Here is a 21,368-nt window from a genome sequence, read left to right on the forward strand (position 1 = left end):
TTTTTTTTATACCAGGGATCAAGAATTCAGGACCTTGCACTTGCAAGGCAGGCAACAGCAACACTGAGCTAAAACCCTGGCTTCAAGAGGATCTCACATTTGGTCCCAGTCTGTTGCTCAATGCGGAAGCCCTGGCCCTGGATTCCCCAGTACCACAAACACATGCACACACATATCCATATCTATGTCACAGAGAAATGACATTTTAAAACTAGTGATATGAATGTCAAAGAAATACAAGGCAATGTGAACAATCAATTCAGCTGTTTCTGTCTTCATTCCTCTATTTTTATGACTCCAAACTTGATTTTTAAATTACCATGGTAAGGGGTAATCTTTAGGATAAATTCCAGTGTAATTCGCATACAGGAGCAAAATGAACACATGGTAAAGATTTTAACTCATGGAAGGAGGAAAGGGGCAGATGGCATAATTGGTTCAAAGGAGAAGTTCAAGCTGGGTGTTGTAGGAGACATGAGGGTGTCCTTTCACTGGACCAATACCCATGCCCAGAGATGGAAATCATCTCAGTTGGGAAGTTGCTAAGCTGTGATGTTGCCCCAGAGAATCAGAACATGGTAACCAGATGGTGTGCTCTATACCAAGTGTAGTTTTCTATGGATGCACAGTTGTGTCTATATACCACAAACATTCATCTTCTCTTCATTTCACAGTCAAGGTTGGGCTTCCCTAGGAAGACCTGCCAGTCTCTCCTGAGCTCATTCCTGAAGGCTACAATTCAGGAAGGTGGGACTGAGGTTGAAGGGTCCCACCAGCTAGTGCTTGGCCTACAGTATATACCCATGGAATTTTAATTTATGGGAGTGATTGAGAATTTAAAAAGGCTTACTACCTGGAAAGTAGACTTTCATCTTTATATCTCCCCAGAGAAGGGGACACACCACATACGATGGGTTGCCTGGGGAAGATCAGGTTGGTGTCCACAGCTGGAGACAGTGGTGAAGGGAAGGTCTGAGCCAGAGCTTCCATTGGGATTCTTACGGGAAAAGCCAAGAAAAGCAAAGTAAACATATCAGGACTGTTCACTGTGAGTAACTCTAGGATACTGGGGCACAAGGGCATCTCTATCTGCCTGGCATTAGCCCTGGGTTGATGAAGGACAGGGAGCCAGATGCTTGGCAGAGAGATGAGGAGCTGGGGCACAGCACTTGGTCTAGGTAGCCTGCTTGTGACAGGATGCTCCAGGCACATGACCACAGCCACAAGGGACAAGCAGGCCCTATGAGGGGTGGCCTCCCCGCAGGTATGAAAAGCTCCACGTTGTCATAACATCATATTGTGAAAAATAGCCTTTTTTTCTGTCAAAGAACAAGGCCAAAGCAACTCCATTTTGGATTTAAATGACCTGGCCATTTACTTACTTTCTACCCCACTCTGTTAGTATCCTGAGCTCCAAGAAGTGTGACTGTATCCTTTCCTAGAATACAGCTGGTTTCCAAGACAAGAAACAAGGATTTTCCATTCCAAACCATATAGTGCGCTCCCCTCTCTGTCAAACTTACCCAGCAGCATTCCCCATGGCTCTTGAGTTAGTCGCAATAGATTGTAAGCCTTTGAATTCAGCCAATTAATTTAAAGTTCAGCTGCTTCCCATGCATTAGGGCTTAAAATCCACCCCCGCACACACACGCACTGCTTAGTGTACCTGCTACCTCACAGTATGCTCCTGCCCTTTTGCAAAAGAAAGAAAGAAAAAAGCCTTGCCAAGATTTCTTGGAGTCTGAGTGCTTTATTATCTGCATCAAAAAAGTGAGTTAGAGGCTTATTTCCAACAATAGTGTACATAAAATAAAAACTATAATTCACATAGACCTAGCATGGTCAGAGGCCAAGGTGCCCCTGTGCTCCTTGTGGCCCTCTCACTTTCCAGGAGCTGCATTGGGCCTAGCTACACTATGCTGGATTCCAGGAGGAAGCTCAGCAGCTCATGGTCCACAGAGACAAGGCTTGGAAAGGATCAGCATCACTTCCATTGCACCCTGCAGCTCAGAGAGAGGCAAAAGGATAGTACAGGTTTATGTGGTGGATGAAAGGCAAAGGCCACAGAGAATCAGTAGCCATATTTAACTTATGCCCTGAGCCCAGGCAAATGCTTGCCAAATGTACTGGAATTGCTTGTGGACATGGAGACTCACACACTAAACATACAGCTTCTGATGCCTTTTTATCTCTGAAGCCAAGGGCCTAAGGTATAGTAAATATTGTCCAAAATGAATGGTTGGGAACCTTTTTCAATTAATGAAATTTTGTGAACAAAGAGAAGAAAGAAAGCACAAGAGCTGGCCATTTTTCAGAAATGATCTGATTTGGTTTGTGATGGGGAGTAGAAGTTAAAGTTGTGCCAGCCTTCTATCCAAGATAAAAGAGATAGATTTAGTTCTTGGGAAATAGGTACCAAGAAAGGCTTTTGAATGACAGCGTGACCAGCATCATTAAGTCTTTGAGATTAAATTAACTGATAGCTCATCCCCAAGGTCAGTTTGACAGATCTGTCATGACAAGGACAAATGTTGAGGGCCACACAAGGCCACTTATGAAGCAGAGGACATGGTCAGTTGTCTGATGAGTTAAGCCTTTGGCTCAACACCAAGGCTGCAGAAGGACCAAAGTCCACTTGATCATTGACAATTGTCCAGTTCTTCTTGATGGATTTCTCTAGCTTCTCTTAGAAGAAGTTGAAAGTGACAGGTTTTTCATGCCCTCAACAGCAGAGTGTATGTTACAATGGGAACAAAATCTCTGGCTGAATTCACCTAATAAACAAGTAATTGTTAACATTCAGGCAGAAAACTATCATGGAATCTGCTTGTGTAGGCTTAAGAAAGCATCATAGCACCCTTTAGACTCCTCTACAAGGAGCTCGCTTGAAGGTTTGGCTCAGGGAAAAGACCATAGCGTTTAACAGTTGATCTTAGCTAACTTGGTCAGAGAGGCCAGAGTGAAGTTCAGGGCTAAGTACGGATCTTAGCAGTGTAAGGAACCATCTATCATAGCACTGGCTTTGAGCTCACCATGTGCTCTTGCTTCAGTTAGTCTCTCATGTGTCCTCCAGTCAAACTCACTGGGTGCTTACGGTGAGTAAGCAGCCCCCACAATGGTGTATGGAAGTGGGTTCAGAGGAGGACTCATCACCAAGAAATCTATACTTAGTATTTTAAAGTTCATTCTAGATAGTGTAACATGCAACACTACTCTCTATCCAAGAAACCAAGCCATATGTTTAAAATGTTCTTGATTGAAAATTACTTTATTGCTCAGTGTAGCTTCCAGAAAATCCCTGATCTTTTGGTTTAATTTATTATTTTAGAAGCCTTATTTCCAAGCATACCTGATGACAGAGATAAGGCAAATTAACCTGCAGGCATAAATGGATCTCAGCTTTGGAGAGTTGATCATTTTTGAGAATATAAAGTTTTAAATCAACAAGGGACATCAGAAACTCACCATGTGTTTACTGAAGTTGCTGAAGTCTTAGCTGGAAAATGACAGTTAATTCTGAGGTTATGCTAAAAAAAAGTATAAACATATATTTTTAAATCTTGAAAAGAGGAGAGAAAAAATGGATCAAGAATGCTTCTGCTGGTAATGCTCTTTTCTCTTCGCTATTAGAAAACATAGTCTATACATTTTGACAAAAAAGAGAGAAAATATAACTATCTGGAATGTACTTTTAAAAACTGAGCATAAAATCAACAACTTCTGTGGTGTGATCTGGCTAATGCAGTAAAATTTCCATACTCTGAACTCTCAGGTGATCCTTATGTCAGCTGGTGTTACAAAAGATGACGGAAGACAACACCCCAGACTCCCAATCCTATACCAGATTGTGTTTCTTGGATGCATAGGGCATTTCACTGTCCAGTTTTATTCAAATTTGACTTGGGTAGAAAACCATTCTTGGAGTACACAAACTGCAGAAGGCTATTGGATAGACCACAACTTCCAAAATTATACAATTCCAATATCAAGGTTTCAATTGGACTCATGTCCTTACAAAAGTCATTTTTCTTTAGTTTGGTAATGTGAAAGTCAAATCAAAAGGAGATAGAATGTAAACTTTTAACTTGTACCATTAGGCAGCCAAAATTTCTCTTTATTAAGATTGTGTTGGCTAGAGATATAGCTCAGGTATAGAAGACTTGCCTAGTATTTGTGGGTGTCTGGGTTCCATGTCCAGTACTGCAAAATAAAACAAAATACAAACAAAGGAGAAGATAACATACAGTTTGCTCACTGTTATTGGGAAAGTTGTTTGATTCTAACAACAAATTTGTAAAACGGCTCAAATGAAAAGAATTATTTCTATCAATTCTTTTCTTAACAGGAAAACAGGCTTCAACCTAAGCAGCAATAAAATGAAGAATTCTGTTTTGTTTGGTATAATTGGCAGCATCTTGATGAAGGTCAGACTGTCTTCTGAATAAAATCCATGTCTGTCTATCACAGAAAAATACATTTTGGTCTTTTGCATTGTCTTTGGTCTCACCAGCCAGTGTCTGTCTTTCTGTTGGTAGAGGTCCACGCCCTCTGAGTGCCTCATCTCTGTGCCTCAAAAAATTGAGGATTTCAAGAATTTTCTGCTCACAGCCAGGCAGAAGGATGCCAAATCCATCAAGATAAAGAAGAACAAAGATAATGTGAAGTTTAAAGTCCAATGCAGCAGATATCTTTACACCTTGGTCATCACAGACAAAGAAAAGGAAGAGAAACTGAAGCCGTCCTTGCCCCCAGGCTTGGTAGTAAAGGAGGTGAAATAAACCATCAAGACTATTGTGAAGTGTATTAAAAAACTTTGAAGGGCTAGGGATTTAGCTCAGTGGTGCCTCCATCTGCCTCACAAATGGAGTCCCAAATTTGATCTCCAGTATCAAACACACACACACACACACACACACACACACACACACACACACACACAAACATAGCCTTATTAATCCAAGGTATTTCCTGTGCTTAACATTTGTTTCAACAAGAAACAATAATATATGTTCTTGCAGCTATTCATTTTGAAGTAGAAATAACCAGAATTCCAGATACAGTTCTCATTTTTATTACTTTAAAATTGATATTTTTCTCTAAAACAGGGCAGCTGACTGTAGAATGCTAGGACCCCTGCACATTTTATCATGCATGCCTGGCTCAGCAATATATTCTTGGCTTCAGGAACCTTGATAAGAATCGAACATCTGGTCTTCCTTTCTGACCCTCCACACTATTTCTCCCCTCAAAAGCAACATTTCCCACTTTTCTTCCCTGGCTTGCATATCTTTTAAAACTTGAATTGTTGGGGTGGGGGAAAGCCAGTCTTATACTTTTTCTAGTTCTGAAAATGCTTTGAAGCATCATTTCCTGTGGTTCCTTTTTATAAACCACTAGAAACCTGGGCAAAGATTATTCGGATGGACTGGATTAATTGGTCACCAGAAAAAGGAATTAGATCACTGCCCAAAGTCAGACTTGTTTCTTTCCTCTTGCCTGGTTCTTTAACCAGACCTTAGTGGAAATCTTCCCACATGATGTTCTCGACCTGAAGATCTTGGAATCCTGGGAATGCAAAGTGCAGTGTGCACGTGATGTGGATATGTCCTTTTCTTTGGCTTTGATCCGATTCTCAGAATGATCTAAAAACCTAGTATTTTAAGGACTTCATTTCTAAACTGAGAAGAGTGGCCAGATGCTCCCTGTCACCCAGATTCCCTCTTTGGATGGCTGCTGATTTCACCCTGCACAGGGATTCCTCTGAGTGTGAACCCAGAAGAGGCAAATGCAGAGCCATCCCATAGCATTCTAGACACATATAAAATGCTGAAGTGCAGAACTGGATTGGGATTTCTCCAGTTCTGTTTGTATTGTCCCTAACGCCATCTTTTTCAAAAATAAGAATTTCTTTTCTTTATTATAATGAAAATTCTTTGATAATTTTTACTACTCCAGGTGAAGATGCCTTTGAAAAGCAAGATTTAAGTTGTATATTTTTTCCTAATTTTCTAGCAGTAGATTCTGATGCAGCCATTAAAAAAAATATCAGGCAGTTATCTGAGATCTTCAAGGTGAATGGATGACAAGTATATTTTCTGGGGACTTTCTGGGGTCCCGGAAATGTGAACAAAACCTAGGAGAATTCTCATCTGCAGCTTTACTTTAAAACAGGTCTGAGGCCAGGCATTTTGTCACATGCCTATAATCTCAACACTTGGAAGGCTGAGGCAGGAGGATCACTGTGAGTTTGAGACCAGCCTGGGCTACATAGTGAGTTTCAGGTCAGTCTCAACTACATAGTGAGACCCTGTCTCAAAAAAATAAACAAACAAGCAAACAAAACACACACACACACACAAATAGGTCTGAGGATGGAAATGATGCCTTTTTCAGTGACACTGAAACTGAGGAGCTATAGGTTTTTGAGGGAACAAGGGTCTGTGTCTGAGATGCAGTATCCCCAGGTGGCTTCCAGCTTCTAAACTTTATCTCATATCTTTAAAGTGTTTGGTATAAATTTAGGGAACTTCACATTTCTATTTAATGTGCTAACCCTTAGACAATAACCACACTTACACACCTTTTTGCTATTTATGAGAAATTACTAGTCACAGTAATAAGAAAAAATGACTTTCCTTTGCATCAACAAAAAACTGGCAGTGTGATAGCTCTTACTATAAAATATGATTTTATATTTCTAAATTAACTTTTTAAAAGCATGTCTTTTCTTTCAGGGTAATGCTCTTGGAACCACTTGGTGAGTGCATGTTGAATGTTTCACTTTCATTTTTCTGTGAGACAGCAAGAAGTTTATCCAAATAGCACCACGCTTCTGCCACATAAATCATTCAGAAATTCTGGTAACTTTCCATGGGATTCACTTAAATCTTGTTAAATCCATGGGAGAATTTACTTGCTTTTGGCATATTTCACCATATTAGGAGGAAAACCAGTCTTGGGAGACACAGTAGTTAATAGGAATGAGCCAGAAGCGGAAGTCCATGACTCCGTGCTATTGGTTTATGTGTTTTCAGATGATGCTAGTCTTGGTCAGATGCTCCTGTAAGAAGTTTCCTTTCTGTGTCCCCAGTGCTCCCTAGATACCCTACAATGCCTTTAAAGGACAGGGCCCTTCTTCTCCTAAGTAAAGATTTAAATGCAGAAAGAAATTAGAATGATGGACTAAACCCAGGCATACCTACTACCAGAATGGAGGGTTATAGGATACAGGAAAAGAGGTACTAGAACAAAAGAAGAATGGAAGGCAGGCAGACCCGCTCTTCGAGGTATAGGGGAGATAAACTGGGTCTTCCCACCGTTTTCTTACACACAGGTTTCCCAGCCCCTAGTGTCAGAGTACTCTCTGAGCTGAAGTGGAACTTAGCCTTCTCAGGTGGCTGGTATTTTATGGGTAGTGCAAACCCTGAATTAAATTTTAAACCAGAAGTCTTTCCCATCCCTCTCTAATTTAATCAAATTTAATTTTTCCAGTTATGTAGTGGGGAGGATCTGTTTGTGTGCCTTAAACATCAGCTGGGCATCTACCCTGGATGTTTCTGATGTGAATTATTGAGTTCTGTGCTTTGAGGACAGCTTGACGAGTCCTTTACCAAGGAGCTCCCAACAGGAACAAGAGTCTTCAGTCTCACAGAGACTACAGCTGGTTGAGAAGCTAGGATGTTCCTTACAGTGTCTGCCACAAGGAGCTTTGTCAAGTAAGATGGGTGACTGTGCTTGTCCCTAGCTTTACCTTGGCAACTTCATTTGGATCTGGCCACTAGATTCATTAACTGGGTCTTTTTCTTGGCCAACTTTTCAGCATCTCTCTTCTTGTCAGAACCCTTGGCAGCTTAATGAAGCTGAGAAGAAGAGAAGCAATAATCATGTCAGCCACACTAAGATATCAAACAAAAAAACGGAGCCCACCCTGAGCTCTGGAAGTTTCCTGAGTAGACATTGATACACAATGCCCAGAAGAAAAGTGTCCTTTGTCCTCAGAGAACATTACAGGTTGTTCATAGGTGTTCAGATGGTACATACTTTTCACTAAGAGACCATTCTTTTGGGAAAAATGTAAATTCATTGAGGGAAGGGAGAGAAGACCATGTCAAGGAAGGGATGCCATCATTAGAAATTATACCAATGCCTAATGAAATGGAACACCTTCTCTGATAGACTTCACATACTCAAATCAGCAAATGGCTGAGTATTGTGCATGTTCCTCAGTTGCATGGATTGGAAGGCACATGTTAAAAATCTGATTGGATCTTTGCTAAAGGTCACATAGAAGCCCTAGCTTCTCCCAGGATCACATCGTTCATTGGTCACCTTGCCCATTGCAAAATTTCAAACATCAATACTTTTAGATGAAAGGAGACAGAATAAGGAAGAAAGGAAATAGACGTTTTCAATGTTTGTTCTCTCATTCTTCCTTCATTTTATTTCACTAGCTCCTGATGAACCTTCCGCATCTGTTTACCCAGTTCTGACATAAAACATTTACCAGAGTAGAGCTACAAGATTTATAGAATTTCTACATATAAGCTCAGTCTCTTGAAATGTAATAGACCTGGTAGTGGGAAAAGAAGAAAGAGAGTGAAGTCAGGCTCACCAGAGGAGGGGCACAGATCACCTGATCTGGACTTCCTATGCCTCAGTGGTCACATTCTTCCTTAAATTGAAGCACTGGCTATTTCCTGAAGTTGGTATATGAAGGGTCAAGTAAGATAGTATGGTATCTGTCATAGAGAACAGAAAAAGTAAAAGAGGGGGTAAGGGCAGACACCAAGGTATTGCAAAGAGTGTAATGTCCTCATCAATTTAAGGAACCTCAGTAACATACTCAAAGCTCATATCTAGGGACAAAATTGCTTCTGCAAAAATTAGCTCTGAGATTCACTTCCATCCTCCCTGCAGTAGCCACAGGTACTGCGAGAATTGGATTAATCTAAGGTCTTTTTAACTCCCCACTTAAAACACATTTAAATTCTGGGGCTCCATGCCAAAATGTTCCTGTACTATTATATCCTTGGTTAATTAAAGAATAAACAGTTCAGTAGCAGAACCCTTTTCACAGAAGCATCTTTGGTGGGAAGGCTGCTTTGGGGCTATGTGCCCTTGTGAGCCTCTCATGAGTTCTATCTAACCTAGGTGAACTCAGAACTGGATACAAGGGTGAACCAATAGTGGGGACCCAGAGTGTGTTTTGTAAAGTCAACTGGGGTGGTTATACTAACCCCAGGTTCAAGGGAAGCAAATAATTGGGTAGTAAGGGGCTTGGAGAAGAGCATCTCTAACAACATACCCAGAAGGCAGAGTTCAGAGCAGTGGGGGCATGACTCTCACACATCCAGCACACATGCTCCTGTTTCTCTCTTGGATGGTGCCAACTCAGAAATACTAACTGCCATTGTTGATCCCACAGAAGGATCCCATGGAATGTGGTTGCCCACCTGCTCTTTCTCCATCAACTTATCTGTTGCTACCATGCGCAGCAGGAAATATGAGCTCAATGATTCTCATTCATCCTTACTTGGTGTGAGTGAGGGCAGGAATCTGGCTGTGCCTGTACGTGTACTTAGATTAAGTTGACTGGTTTGAAATAAGCACAAAGACCTTCTCCTCTGTTCAGGATTTTTTCAATGGATGAAGAATACATATCCTCAAAATAAAAAGAGATACCTTTGCATGTTGCAAAATAAGAAGTTATATGGAGCATCTTCCTGCGTGGACCACCTGATCAGTGAGTTCACACCAATACATTGAACACCCATGGTCAAGGGTGCTGGGTAAAAGCAAATGTGCTCAAGTCACACAGATGTGGGTTCAAACCCTTACTTCTTCTTTTTTTTCTTTTTTTAGCTTTATTAAATTTATTGGTACATATTAGGTATACAATGCAGTTACATTCATCATTGGGATGTTGTACCTATACATGATTTATCAGGTTCTTATTTTTCTCATTCCCCAGCTCTCCCCTCAGCACCTCCACCCTTCCCTGTTTACAAAGACAGTATTTCCATGCTTTTCCTTTTCACATATTTTTTCTTTTCTCTTCTTACCTTTGCCCTGCCCCTCCCACTTCCTGTATTCTTTTAGATTTTTCTTCCTGTTACACAATATCAATTATATGTTTTAATCATTATTTACACCTTTACTTTTTCACACCAGAGAAACTCTTCTGTATTTACATGTGTAACTTCATCTAAAGGTTGAAGTTCAAGTAATTCATCAGTGAGAAACTTCCATATGAGAAACACATGCGGAAAGGAAGAGAAACAATGCGGTACAACATCAGCAGATTAATCTCAATCTGATCTTCAGGGAGATGTGACATGGAAATTATACCTCCGAGTTCATCTAGAAGAAAAGAAATCTTGACTTTTGTGCTAATTCATCAGTCAGTCATCAGCTAATAGGTGGAAATTCAGGAATGAACTCTTGGACACTTGGATACAGCTATGATAGTCCATTGGCATTTGGATATATTGGTGGTCTATGACACTTCTGTACAGCATTGGTGATCGTCAGCACTTGGGTACAGTGATGGTGGTCTATGGTACCTCAGTAGAAGCTTGGTGATCCATGCACTTAGATACAGTGCTGCTGGTCCAGGGCACTTAGGACAGCATTAGTCACCCATGGTACTCAAGTACAACATTGGTTGTCCATTTGTACTTGGGTACAGCACTGATGATCTTTGGGAACTTGGGTACAGTATTGGTAGTCAGTGGCACTTGGGATAGCCTTGGTCATCCATGGCACTTGGGGACAGCATTGGTGGTCTATAAGCACTTGGGTACAGTGTTGGTAATCCTTGGACACTTGGGTACAGTACTGAGGTCCAGAAGCTTGACCAGGAAGAAATCTGCAAGCATAACCTCTTTGCAGCCAAGCTCACCAAACTCAGGGATGGGTGAACCGCACTTGGAAGATTCCCCAGAGAGGGTCTTATGAGTTACCTAGAGTGTCTACTTCAGTTAGTGTGCGCAATTTTCTAAACTCCTTGACATAAGTTTTCTTCTGTGGAAAATGAGGACATTCATAGTAACCTTGGAGAATTGCTCTGATGATAAAATAGAGATAGCAGTTATGATGCTCAAAACCTGACACAGTGAATGCTGTCTATGAATTCTCCTGCTAGAGAAGGGGCACCATAGACCTCACTATCATTGTGTCCCTGCCCCTTGGAGAAAGGCCAGGCATATAGGACAGACTCAGTAAACACTTGTACTTCCTCGTGGTAAAAGCAATGTCACAAAAACATCTAAGGTTTTATCAAAGAAAATCAGTTTTAATTGGGATGAGATAATAAATCTGCTGCAATTCAAACAATCCGTATTTGAAGACAGGCACCAGTGATAAGGAGAAGAGATGGTTCTGGGGACTTAAAAAAAAAGACTTTGATTGGCAAAATCAGAATCCTTTCTTCTAGTTTATAGGTGAGTTACCTAGTCTAGTCCAGCAGTTCTCTATTTCATGGTTCTCTTACATCCAGAAAAATCATCAAGACATTAGAGCTTAGTTTATGTGGCGAAATAACTAGCAAATTTTTGATAGTAGTCACTAAAACTGAGAAAATTTTGAAATATTAATTTTAAACTGATAAATACATGTCAAAAATAAATAATATTTTTGTGAAAATTAGCTGTATTTTCAAAATAAAAATAACAATATGATATTGTTCTACATATTTTCAAATTTCTTTAATATCTGGCTCAGGAAACACACCTTGTGTTCAATACACTGAAATATGTTGTTTTACTTTAAATATATAAAGAAAACCCAGTCTTCCATATTTATGTAGCTGGAAAAGCAAGGGTATCTCATAATCTTTTCAGGTAATTTTAGATATTTTTTTCTTTGATAATACTCCAAAACTCTACATGGATTTAGTTGTGGTTGGGAGGGGTTGGGGGGTACTGTGGAGCAAACTCAGGACCTTGTGCAGGGCAGGTGATTGCACCACTGAGCTAAATCCCTATCCCCCTGGATTTAGTTTTTAAAACATTTTTATTAGTCCATGTCTGCAGCACATAATGTTTCCCGTACCTCTGTAGAGTTGACATATTTCTCATCCTCTTTCCCTCCCTCTCCTTCTCCCCACTTTCATCTTTTGATCCCCTCCATCTAAGAAAGATCTACCTTTCTACTTCTTATCTTCTTTTTTACTTTTCTATTTTACTGAAAAACAAGATTTCATAACAAAATGATGAGAACAATAGTTAACACACGTGTATTGTTATCTTCAAAACAGTTGAGTACAAAACACAAACAAAAAAAATTCTTACAAAAAAGAAATAAACAGATAATAATGAAAAGCTTTCTTTTCAATGAACTAAGATAAATTAGTAGTAGTAATGGAACAAATTAGTATATATATTTAAATGTTTTGAAAATATAAGATATGTAATTTGGGAGAAGTATTTGGATTTCTCCCTGCTTCCTTTTCACATTTCTTCTTATTTCACTCATATGTATATATAGTGTTTTATTTTTGTTGTTCTTTTATTGAGTTTATTGGTGCATTTTAGGTATACAGTGCAATAGCATTCATTATTGGGATCTTGTACCTTTACATGACAGATCTTGGTTCTCATTTTTTCCCTTATCCCTGCCCTCCCTTCACCCCCTCTTCTCCTCCCCATTTACAAACACTTTACTTCCATTTTTCCATTTTATCATATTTTTTCTTTTCCCTTATTACCTTTCCCCTACCCTTCCCACTTTCCCTACACCTTTACCCCTTTCTTCCTATTTCACATTGTCAATTATGTCATTAGGATCTTATGTACTATTATAGTTTTTCACACAAGAGAAACTATTTGGTATTTACACATGTGTAATTTATTTATTTCACTTAGGAATATATCCTCAATATGTATCCATTTTCCTATAAATGAATCAAATTTCTCATTCTTTATGGCTAAGTAATATTCCATTTTATAGAAAAACCACATCTTCTTTATTAGTTTCCAACTGATGGGCAAATGGGCTGTTTCCAAGTTTTAGCTATTACAAATAACCTACAATGTGGGAAAAAGTTTTACCAGCTGCTCCTCAGACAAAGGACTATTATCTAGACTATATAAAGAACTGAAAACAATCAGCCCCCTCAAATATAAAGACCTGATTCAAAAATGGGCATCCAAAATGAACAGCCATTTCTCAGACAAAGAAATAAAAGCAGCAAGTAAATATATGAAAAAATGTTCCACATCACTGGTCATTCAAGAGATGCAGATGAAAACTACTTAGAGTTAGAGTCCACCTCACCCCACAAAGAATGGCTGCTATCAAGAAATCACACAATAACAAATGTTGGCAGGGTTGTGGGGAGAAAGGAACCCTTCTCCATTTGTGGGAGTGCAGACTGGTGCAACCACTGTGGAAATCAATATGGAGATACCTCAAAGAGGGGGAATAGAGGTTCCATTTGACGCAGGCATCCCTCTGCTGAGTATCTTTCCAAAAGAATTAAAAGTATCATACCACAGTGATATATATAGTGTTTTTTATATGAGAATCATGTGATATTTGAGCTTGTGTATGACTTATTTCACTTAACATTACATTCTCAAGTTGCATCCATTTACCTATAAATGCCTAAAGTTTATCTTTCTTTGGGGCTGCATAGTACTCTATTGCATTTAAATACAACATTTTCCTTATCCATTCATCTGTGGACAGACATATATGCTGTTTCCAAGATCTGCCTACTATTAATTGTGTTGCTATAATCATGTATCCCTGTAATACGATGATTTTAACTCTTTTGAGTAGCTGGGTCAAATGGAAACAATACCATTTAAAATGGCATCAAAAGAAAAAGTAAATATTTAAATATTAACTAAGGAAATAAATGGCCTTTACAATGAAAATTTCATCAGCCAGGCATGGTAGTGCACTCCTATAATCCCAACACTCAGGAGGCTGAGGCAGGAGGATCACTGAGTTTGAGACCAGCCTGGGCTACATAGTGAGTTCCAGGTCAGTCTCAACTACATAGTGAGACCCTGTCTCAAAAAACAAAAAAAAAAAAAACAAACAAAAAAAAAATCATCACTCTGAAAAAGGACATCAGAAAATGAGAAGGTATCTCATGCTCTTGGATAGGAAGAATCAACATTATCAAAATAGTTATACTTTCAAAATTTATATACAGATTTAATGCAATCCTAATCAAAATATCATTGTCATTTCTCACAGATCTAGGGAAAACACCATAAAATTTGTATGGAATCAGAAGAGACTCAGAATAGCAAACACAATCTCAAGTAATCAAAGCAAGGCAGGTGACATCATAATCCCAGATTTCACTTTATACCATCAGATGCAGTGATTAAAATGGCATGGTGCTTTCACAAAAACAGCCATGTGAATCAATAACAGAATAGAAGAAGCAGAAACAACCCAGGCAGATATAGCTATTTGGTCTTTGAGAAGAGAGCCAAAAACATACACTGGAGGAAAGATAACCTCTTCAATAAATGGGGCTGGAAAAACTGGATATCCACATGCAAAAGATTAGATCTAAACCCATGTATCTCACTGGATTCATTTCTTAAAAGTGAATTGCAGTATACAATGGAACTGTAACAGAACCTTTCATAATATTATATTAAATCCATCCTCTATCTTGAGTTGTATTTTTAATCCTGCATGATTTTGTAACATAATACATCAGAAAATATTACTCTGAGTTATGCAAGTCCTCCTAATGTTGACACTTTTAAAGTATTTTTAAAGAATCCCACTTATTAATACCCCCCTTGATCTTATCAGAAAACTCCAAGTATTGAGAAATGCTCTAGCGAGGTAGAAGACCAAAGTTCTCCAAAATTTAATTGTCAGTTGAATTTGATTTCAGTTCAAATGTGTCCCATCCCTTTAGTTTCCCTGGAAGTGGGGTGCTAGTCCTGACCCCCCACCTCCTAGAATAGCATCCTCTTCCTGTCTCCAACAAAAGTCCTGCTGCATTCTTCTGAGGTTACCTGCTTTCTTCACTGACCAGCTACTGCACTGTGAGCTCCTGCAACACAGAACTGTGTGTCCTACCTCCATTTCCTGGGCATCTCTCACATAGACATGGTCAGTGAGGGAGTGATTACACAAATCCCCAGGATGAGAAAGCAATGACTATGGTGGTCTCCCTCAGATTTCTAGACAAAAGTTCTTCTTACAGATATGTAAATGCAAATCCTACGTGTTATTAAAATATAAGCAAAGTAGAATAGAATTGCTCTACAAACATCGGGTCACATGGATGATGCCAAAAAGAAAAAAAAAAAAGAAAGAAAGAAAGAAATCCCTGCCTTCCTCTGGGTGAGCAACCCAACAATTAAAGGACCATACAAGAGCATGGCCAGAAAAGCATGGTAAGGCAGGCAGCAGAGTGAGTGAGTGGGTCCTACATGGGAGACAGAACGATATTGTGTGTGAGGGGCCAGAGGAAAGATTAAGAAGAAATGGGAAATAAAAGGGCAACCAGAAGAAAATGAGAAGGAAGATTAAAGGGTGGCTGAAATGTTGAACAAGAAATAAGCAGGGAGCATAATATAAGAGCTCTGGTTTGGACCTCAAATGTCCAGAAGGTTCATATTCACACGTATGGTCAGCTGTCTCTGGTGCTGCTGGGAGATGGTGGAACCCTTGAGACCTGGGTGTGGTAGGAGGAAGTTGGTGCCTGGGGTGTGTCTTGGCATGAGTGTGAGGGCCACAGCCCTACCTCTCTCATCCTTTGCTTTTCAGAGGTGAACACACCTTCTCTTCCAAATCCTCCTATTATGTGTGCCTCCCCACAGTCCCAAGCAATGTGGCCAAGAGCCATTGGACTGAAACCTTGGAATGCATGACCCAAAATAAACCTTTCCTCCCCTTACAATGGCTTTTTCAGATATTTTGTAACAGCAATGGAAATTTGACTAAAACAATAGAAAGGGGGCAGTACTCATAAAAACAATGAGATGTGAATGCAGCTGACTGGAAACCTCAGTTGGTCATTTGTGAGATTTTTCTTTGCAGAGTTATGCACCCCAAGGCTAGGAACCCACAGACCTTCCCAACTCCTGTCCCCACACTCCCCACACTCTCCTATTTACTTGTTGGGTAGCATCACTTGTCCAGGTTGGCCTACACTGGACAGAAATATTTCCTTTCCAAGTATTTTCCTGCTCATCTTCAAGAAATCCTACGGCTTTTTCTGTAGGCTTACTTCCAACCAACAAGTGTTTAGTCAACAAGTCACTCACTTAGATTTCCTGCATCTGTCCTCTGTGTCCAGGCCCATGGCCACGCAGGGGAATTTTACCCCTTAACCCCACCTAACAGCCTGGAAAAACTGAAATTACAGAAGAAGGAAGGAATACAGACCAGATGATCTGTGACCAGCCTGAACCCTGCCGCGTGGACCAATGCATTCCCCAGAGTGGGGATCTACAGGATGTGAACAGCCACAGCAAAATTAGGTTAAGGAACTTGGGGTTAAACAAAACTCAATGATTTTTTTTTTTTGCAGGGCTTTTCAAGGGTGATTCTAAACTGGGAAGACAGCACAGTGTTATCTCCTCAGTTCATGTAAGAATGGGACCCTTTTAAACTGAAATCTAATAACCATGCATATTTATGAGTACATTTAATATGTATGCAGCCGATAGTGATCATCACATCAGGGCCCTGGCACAGCTATCATCTGAGACAGTTATTATTGCTTTATGCTGGGAACATTCAAAAACCTCTCTATCACCTGCTTTGAAACAAAGATTTATTGTTCACCATGCACCCTCCTGTGCTATAGAGCATCAGTGATCAATCTTCGCACTCAAATGCACCTGCATCTGTTACCCAGCTCCTCTCTATCCTCCAGAATGAGACCTTTCCTGTCGCGTAGTCACCTCCCAGGGAGACACATTCTGGAAATGCGGTGTGAACTCCAATGGCCGATAGAGGTTGGGGGCACCTCAGAAACTCCTGGATGGGTGGGTAGCTACAGGTTGCAAATAATTTCTATCAAATGTAAAAATATGTCAGCTCCCTCCCTCAGGGGTTCTTCCTCAAAGATTCTAATGAGCCATGAATCTAGAATCTTACCACAGACCAGTGATGGTGAACGCTTTAGAAACCAAGTTCCAAACTGCAACACAAAACCCACTTACTTTATCTCGAAATGCCAAAACTAAAATTAAATCTGAATACTGAGGTTTTAGTTTAGAAAAAACCTTAACATCTTTTGTTTTAATAGAACAATATAATAACACGTGTAATAAGTTTATCACCACTGTCATAGACTGGGTCAGAGGTGAAGTCAAGGCCAGAAAGTAATGGGGAGCTCTTCTCTCTGCCTGATGCCTGAGGGATCAGTTTAGTCCCTTTCCTCCCAAAAGTGCTTAGATCATGTCATTGCCCCTCTGGTCATCCTCTGATGATGACCCAATTTAAAATGACTGCCCCAACTGGGTGTGGAGGTCCACACCTGTAATTCCAGCACTCTAGAAGGCTGATTCAGGAGGATCACAGGTTAGAGCACAGCCTGGGAAATTTAGTGATTTTTTTTTTTTTTGTACTGGGAATCGAACTCGGATCCTTGCACTTGAAAGGCAGGCTACCGAACTGCTGAGCTAAATCCCCGGCCCAGAAATTTAATGTTACCCTGTCAACACATAGGCAGATAAATAAACAAACAAACAAAACAGACAAACAGAGTAGAAAAGGACCGGGGATGTAACCTAGTCAGAGGTCTTGGGTTCAACTCCCAGTACCAAAAAGAATAAGAGACAGTCCAGCCCCAACACCCCCATACTCTTTTTCTACTTTGCTTTCTCCAATCCCACTTCTCAGCTTCTAACATAACCTGTGATTTAGTTATTCATTTTTTTCATGTCTCCTTCTCACAGTGCAGGCACTATAAATGTAGGAATTTTTATCTATTTTTCACCACCAAATCTCCAGCATCTAAAACCATGCCTTGGACACAGTAGCCACTCAATAAATATTTGTTGAACATAAATATTTGTTGAATGAATCAATGAACCCAAGAAGAAGAGTGTGCGTTCCCTTGAGACCATCTGCGTCACATTTCCTGTATGGTCCTCTGTCCTCCAGCTGTGGTTCCCAGAACACTGAGCTGAAACTGAGGTCACTTTTTTTTTCCCTCATTGGGTTTATCAGTACATTTTAGGTATACAGTACAGTTATATTCATCACTGGGATCTTGTACCTTTACATGACAAGTCTTGGTTCTCATTTTTTCCCCTTATCCCTGCCCTCCCTTCAACCCTTCCTCCCCTCCCCATTTACAAACACTTTATGTCCATTTTTTCATATTCTCATGTTTTTTCCCTTTTCTCTTATTATCTTTCCCCTACCCTTCCCATTTCCCCTACTCCTTTAGCCCTTTTCTTCCTATTTCACATTGTCAATTATATCATTAGGATCTTATGTACCATTGTAGTTTTTCACCAGAGAGAAACTATTCATTATTTACATATGTGTGATTTATTTATTTCACTTAGGAGTATATCCTCAATAAGTATCTATTTTCCTATAAATGAGTCTAATGTCTCATTCTTTATGGGTGAGTAGAATTCCATTTTATAGAAAACCACATTTTCTTTATTCAGTCTCCAACTAATGGGCAAATGGGCTGTTTCCAAGTTTTAGCTATTACAAACTATGCTTCTATAAACATAGGTGTGCATATATCACTGTGATATGATTCTTTTAATTCTTTTGGAAAGATACTCAACAGAGTGATGGCTGGGTCAAATGGAACCTCTAGTCTCAGCTCTTTGAGATATCTCCATGTTGATTTCCCTAGTAGTTGCACCAGTCTGCACTCCCACAAATGGAGAAGGGTTCCTTTCTCCCCACAACACTGCCAACATTTGTTATTGTGTGATTTCTTGATAGCAGCCATTCTTTGTGGGGTGAGGTGGAATCTCAGTGTTGTTTCCATCTGCATCTCTTGAATGACCAGTGTGAGGAACATTTTTTTCATACTTTACTTGATGCCTTTGCTTCTTTGCTGAGAAATGTCTGTTCACTTAAGATGCCCATTTTTGAATCATGTTTTTATACTTGGGGGAGCTGATTTTTTTGAATTCTTTATATACTCTAAATAATAGTCCTTTCTCTGAGCAGCAGCTGGTAAAAATGTTTTCCCACATTGTAGCTTTTCTCTTAGTTCTGTTGATGGTTTCTTTTGCAGTGCAGAAGCTTTTTAATAAAATGAGATCCCAGTTGTTGATTCTTTCTGCTAGTTCCCGTGCTACTGAGGATTTGTTCATAAAGTCTTTTCCTATGCCAATGTCTTCAAGACGAACTCTGGATCTTGAGCTTGCCAGGCAGATATGGCACCACTGAGCTAAATCCCCAACCAAAGAAAGAGCTCTTTGACCAATTTATTATACAGGGCAATTTAAAAGTGTCCCAATTATTTTCCATTTTTCTTTTATTGACATAATATTGGAGTCGATTCTTTGATCATAAATTTCATGACCCATTTTTGATCAGTCATCGAGGATTTTAGCTCTTATGAATGGCAAATTATAGTTATGGTGACTACGAATTATGTTCTATGACTAACTAATACCCATCAGGCCTACTAATTTCCTAGGTTCAATTATTCATGACTAAATCTTGAAAGGAGGTTTGTATTCTTCCTTCAATTTTAATCAAAACCAAGATTGCCGCCTTATACAGCTTAACAATCTTACCTTATATTGACTATTTCTTAGTTCTTTATGTTTTGTACATTGTTGTGGGTTTCATGCAGGTAATATTTAAGGCATTTAAAGATACAGCACTCAATTTATATCTTTAGCAATATACATTTTAAATTCAATAACAATTTGATCACTTATAGTTATCTCTTATCTACACTATAATTGGAAGCAATTCCTCTCAGATACTGGAAGAAAGGTTGCTCATTCCACCACTGACAAAACCCAGTCTTGATGGATTCTGATGGGGTCCATGGTGGAGTCAATAGCTTCTTGGACTGAAAGAGTAGGAATATGTACACTGGGATCTAAATGTCCTGCTTGGCATCAGAAGGACCCCGATTCACAACGTTAAACTTCAGTTCAGCATAAAAGAATAGATTTGCTGTCAGAAGGAAGGAACATGAATTGTTTTTATGTAGCTATTTTACTCCACTATTTGACCAGATGGGAGTCTGCAAGAGGCCAAGGGAGCTTGAAGAAAGGTAACAACAAACAAATGAGTAAGTGTGTGTAAGTAAGAGGGTCTGCTGCCCAGTGAGCCGTAGTTATTTCTATCACACCTAGCAATCTGTGCCATTTTCACCAGATAGTATGTGTATGAGAACATTGAGAAGATGGGATTAAAAAGCCCATTTTTAGTGAAATCCTAGGGAAAGTGGATGGAATCTTTTTAAATCCTCATACGGCAAAATTAAAACTTCAACAATTACATGATGTGGCTTGCTTATTTCATTTCCTTAAAGAATAGCACTATGACCCACATGATGGCATGTTCCTATGATCCCAGGACTCTAGGAGGCTGAGGTAGGAGGATCACAAGTTCAAGTTCAGCCTAGGCAATTTAATGATTTAGCAAGAATCTGTCATAAAAGTTAAAAGGTTTGGGAATGTAGTTCAATGTAAGGGCACTGGGTTTTCTCCCCAGTAAAACAAACACACACACACAAACACACACACAAAGCACCGAGGACCCTGATGATGATGGCCTAGCTGGACCTATGGGCCGTTGGGTGGCTTTGTGCAGACTGAAAACTCTCAAGCAAAGCATCTTTCTTCTGACCACTCTCTCTCTCCTTTACTGCCAATGCCTGGTTTCGGACAAGAGGGAATGGGGCAATTTCTTCTGCAAACAGTCTGTGTTCCCTTTCTCACTGCAGCACTGCAGAGCTACTCTGCTCTTGTAGAAATGCTGCTGACAGAAAGCCTGTATGTAACAGTTCTCATAGCAGCGGCAAGAAGCCACACTAAGGAGTTGGCTAATTACCTGGAGTCTGTCCAGCAGAGGACAAGATCCATACTGCAAGTTCAGCCTCCACATAGCAGACCTGGACATGGGCTGAAGCTAGAGATCTGCAGAAGTGCTGCTGGAGTTAGACAGGTTACTTTTCTCTCCATGACCCAAGAAAACTTTTCCAGTGAACAGGATCTGGATGTGACTGAGCTGTTGGCTCTGTGCTCTGGACATTGCTGTTCCAGGACACCCTGAGCCAGGCTATGCTGGCCCTGAAATATGAATGCTCTGCATCCAAGGCTCAGCTGTCCCTGGGTGCAGTGACTCAGAGACTATCAGCCTGACCCAAGATGCTGAGGCTCATGGATCCTCCTGTGTGAAAATGTATTGGGTTTACTGCTTTCTTAGTCTGTTTT

General features: G+C 40.0%; 1 protein-coding gene across 1 annotated transcript; it reads left to right on the forward strand.

Moving 5' to 3' along the window:
• Positions 1 to 910: 910 nt before the first annotated feature.
• LOC104868873 (60S ribosomal protein L38-like) lies at positions 911 to 4,778 on the forward strand. The gene is made up of 2 exons (XM_033759857.1): positions 911 to 970; positions 4,536 to 4,778. Exons 1-2 carry the CDS (start codon positions 911 to 913, stop codon positions 4,776 to 4,778), a joined length of 303 nt encoding a protein of 100 aa, XP_033615748.1.
• The last annotated feature ends 16,590 nt before the right edge of the window (positions 4,779 to 21,368 follow it).

This window comes from Fukomys damarensis, unplaced genomic scaffold, assembly GCF_012274545.1.
Source record: "Fukomys damarensis isolate Sample0158 unplaced genomic scaffold, DMR_v1.0_HiC HiC_scaffold_38, whole genome shotgun sequence".
Lineage (NCBI taxonomy): Eukaryota > Metazoa > Chordata > Mammalia > Rodentia > Bathyergidae > Fukomys > Fukomys damarensis.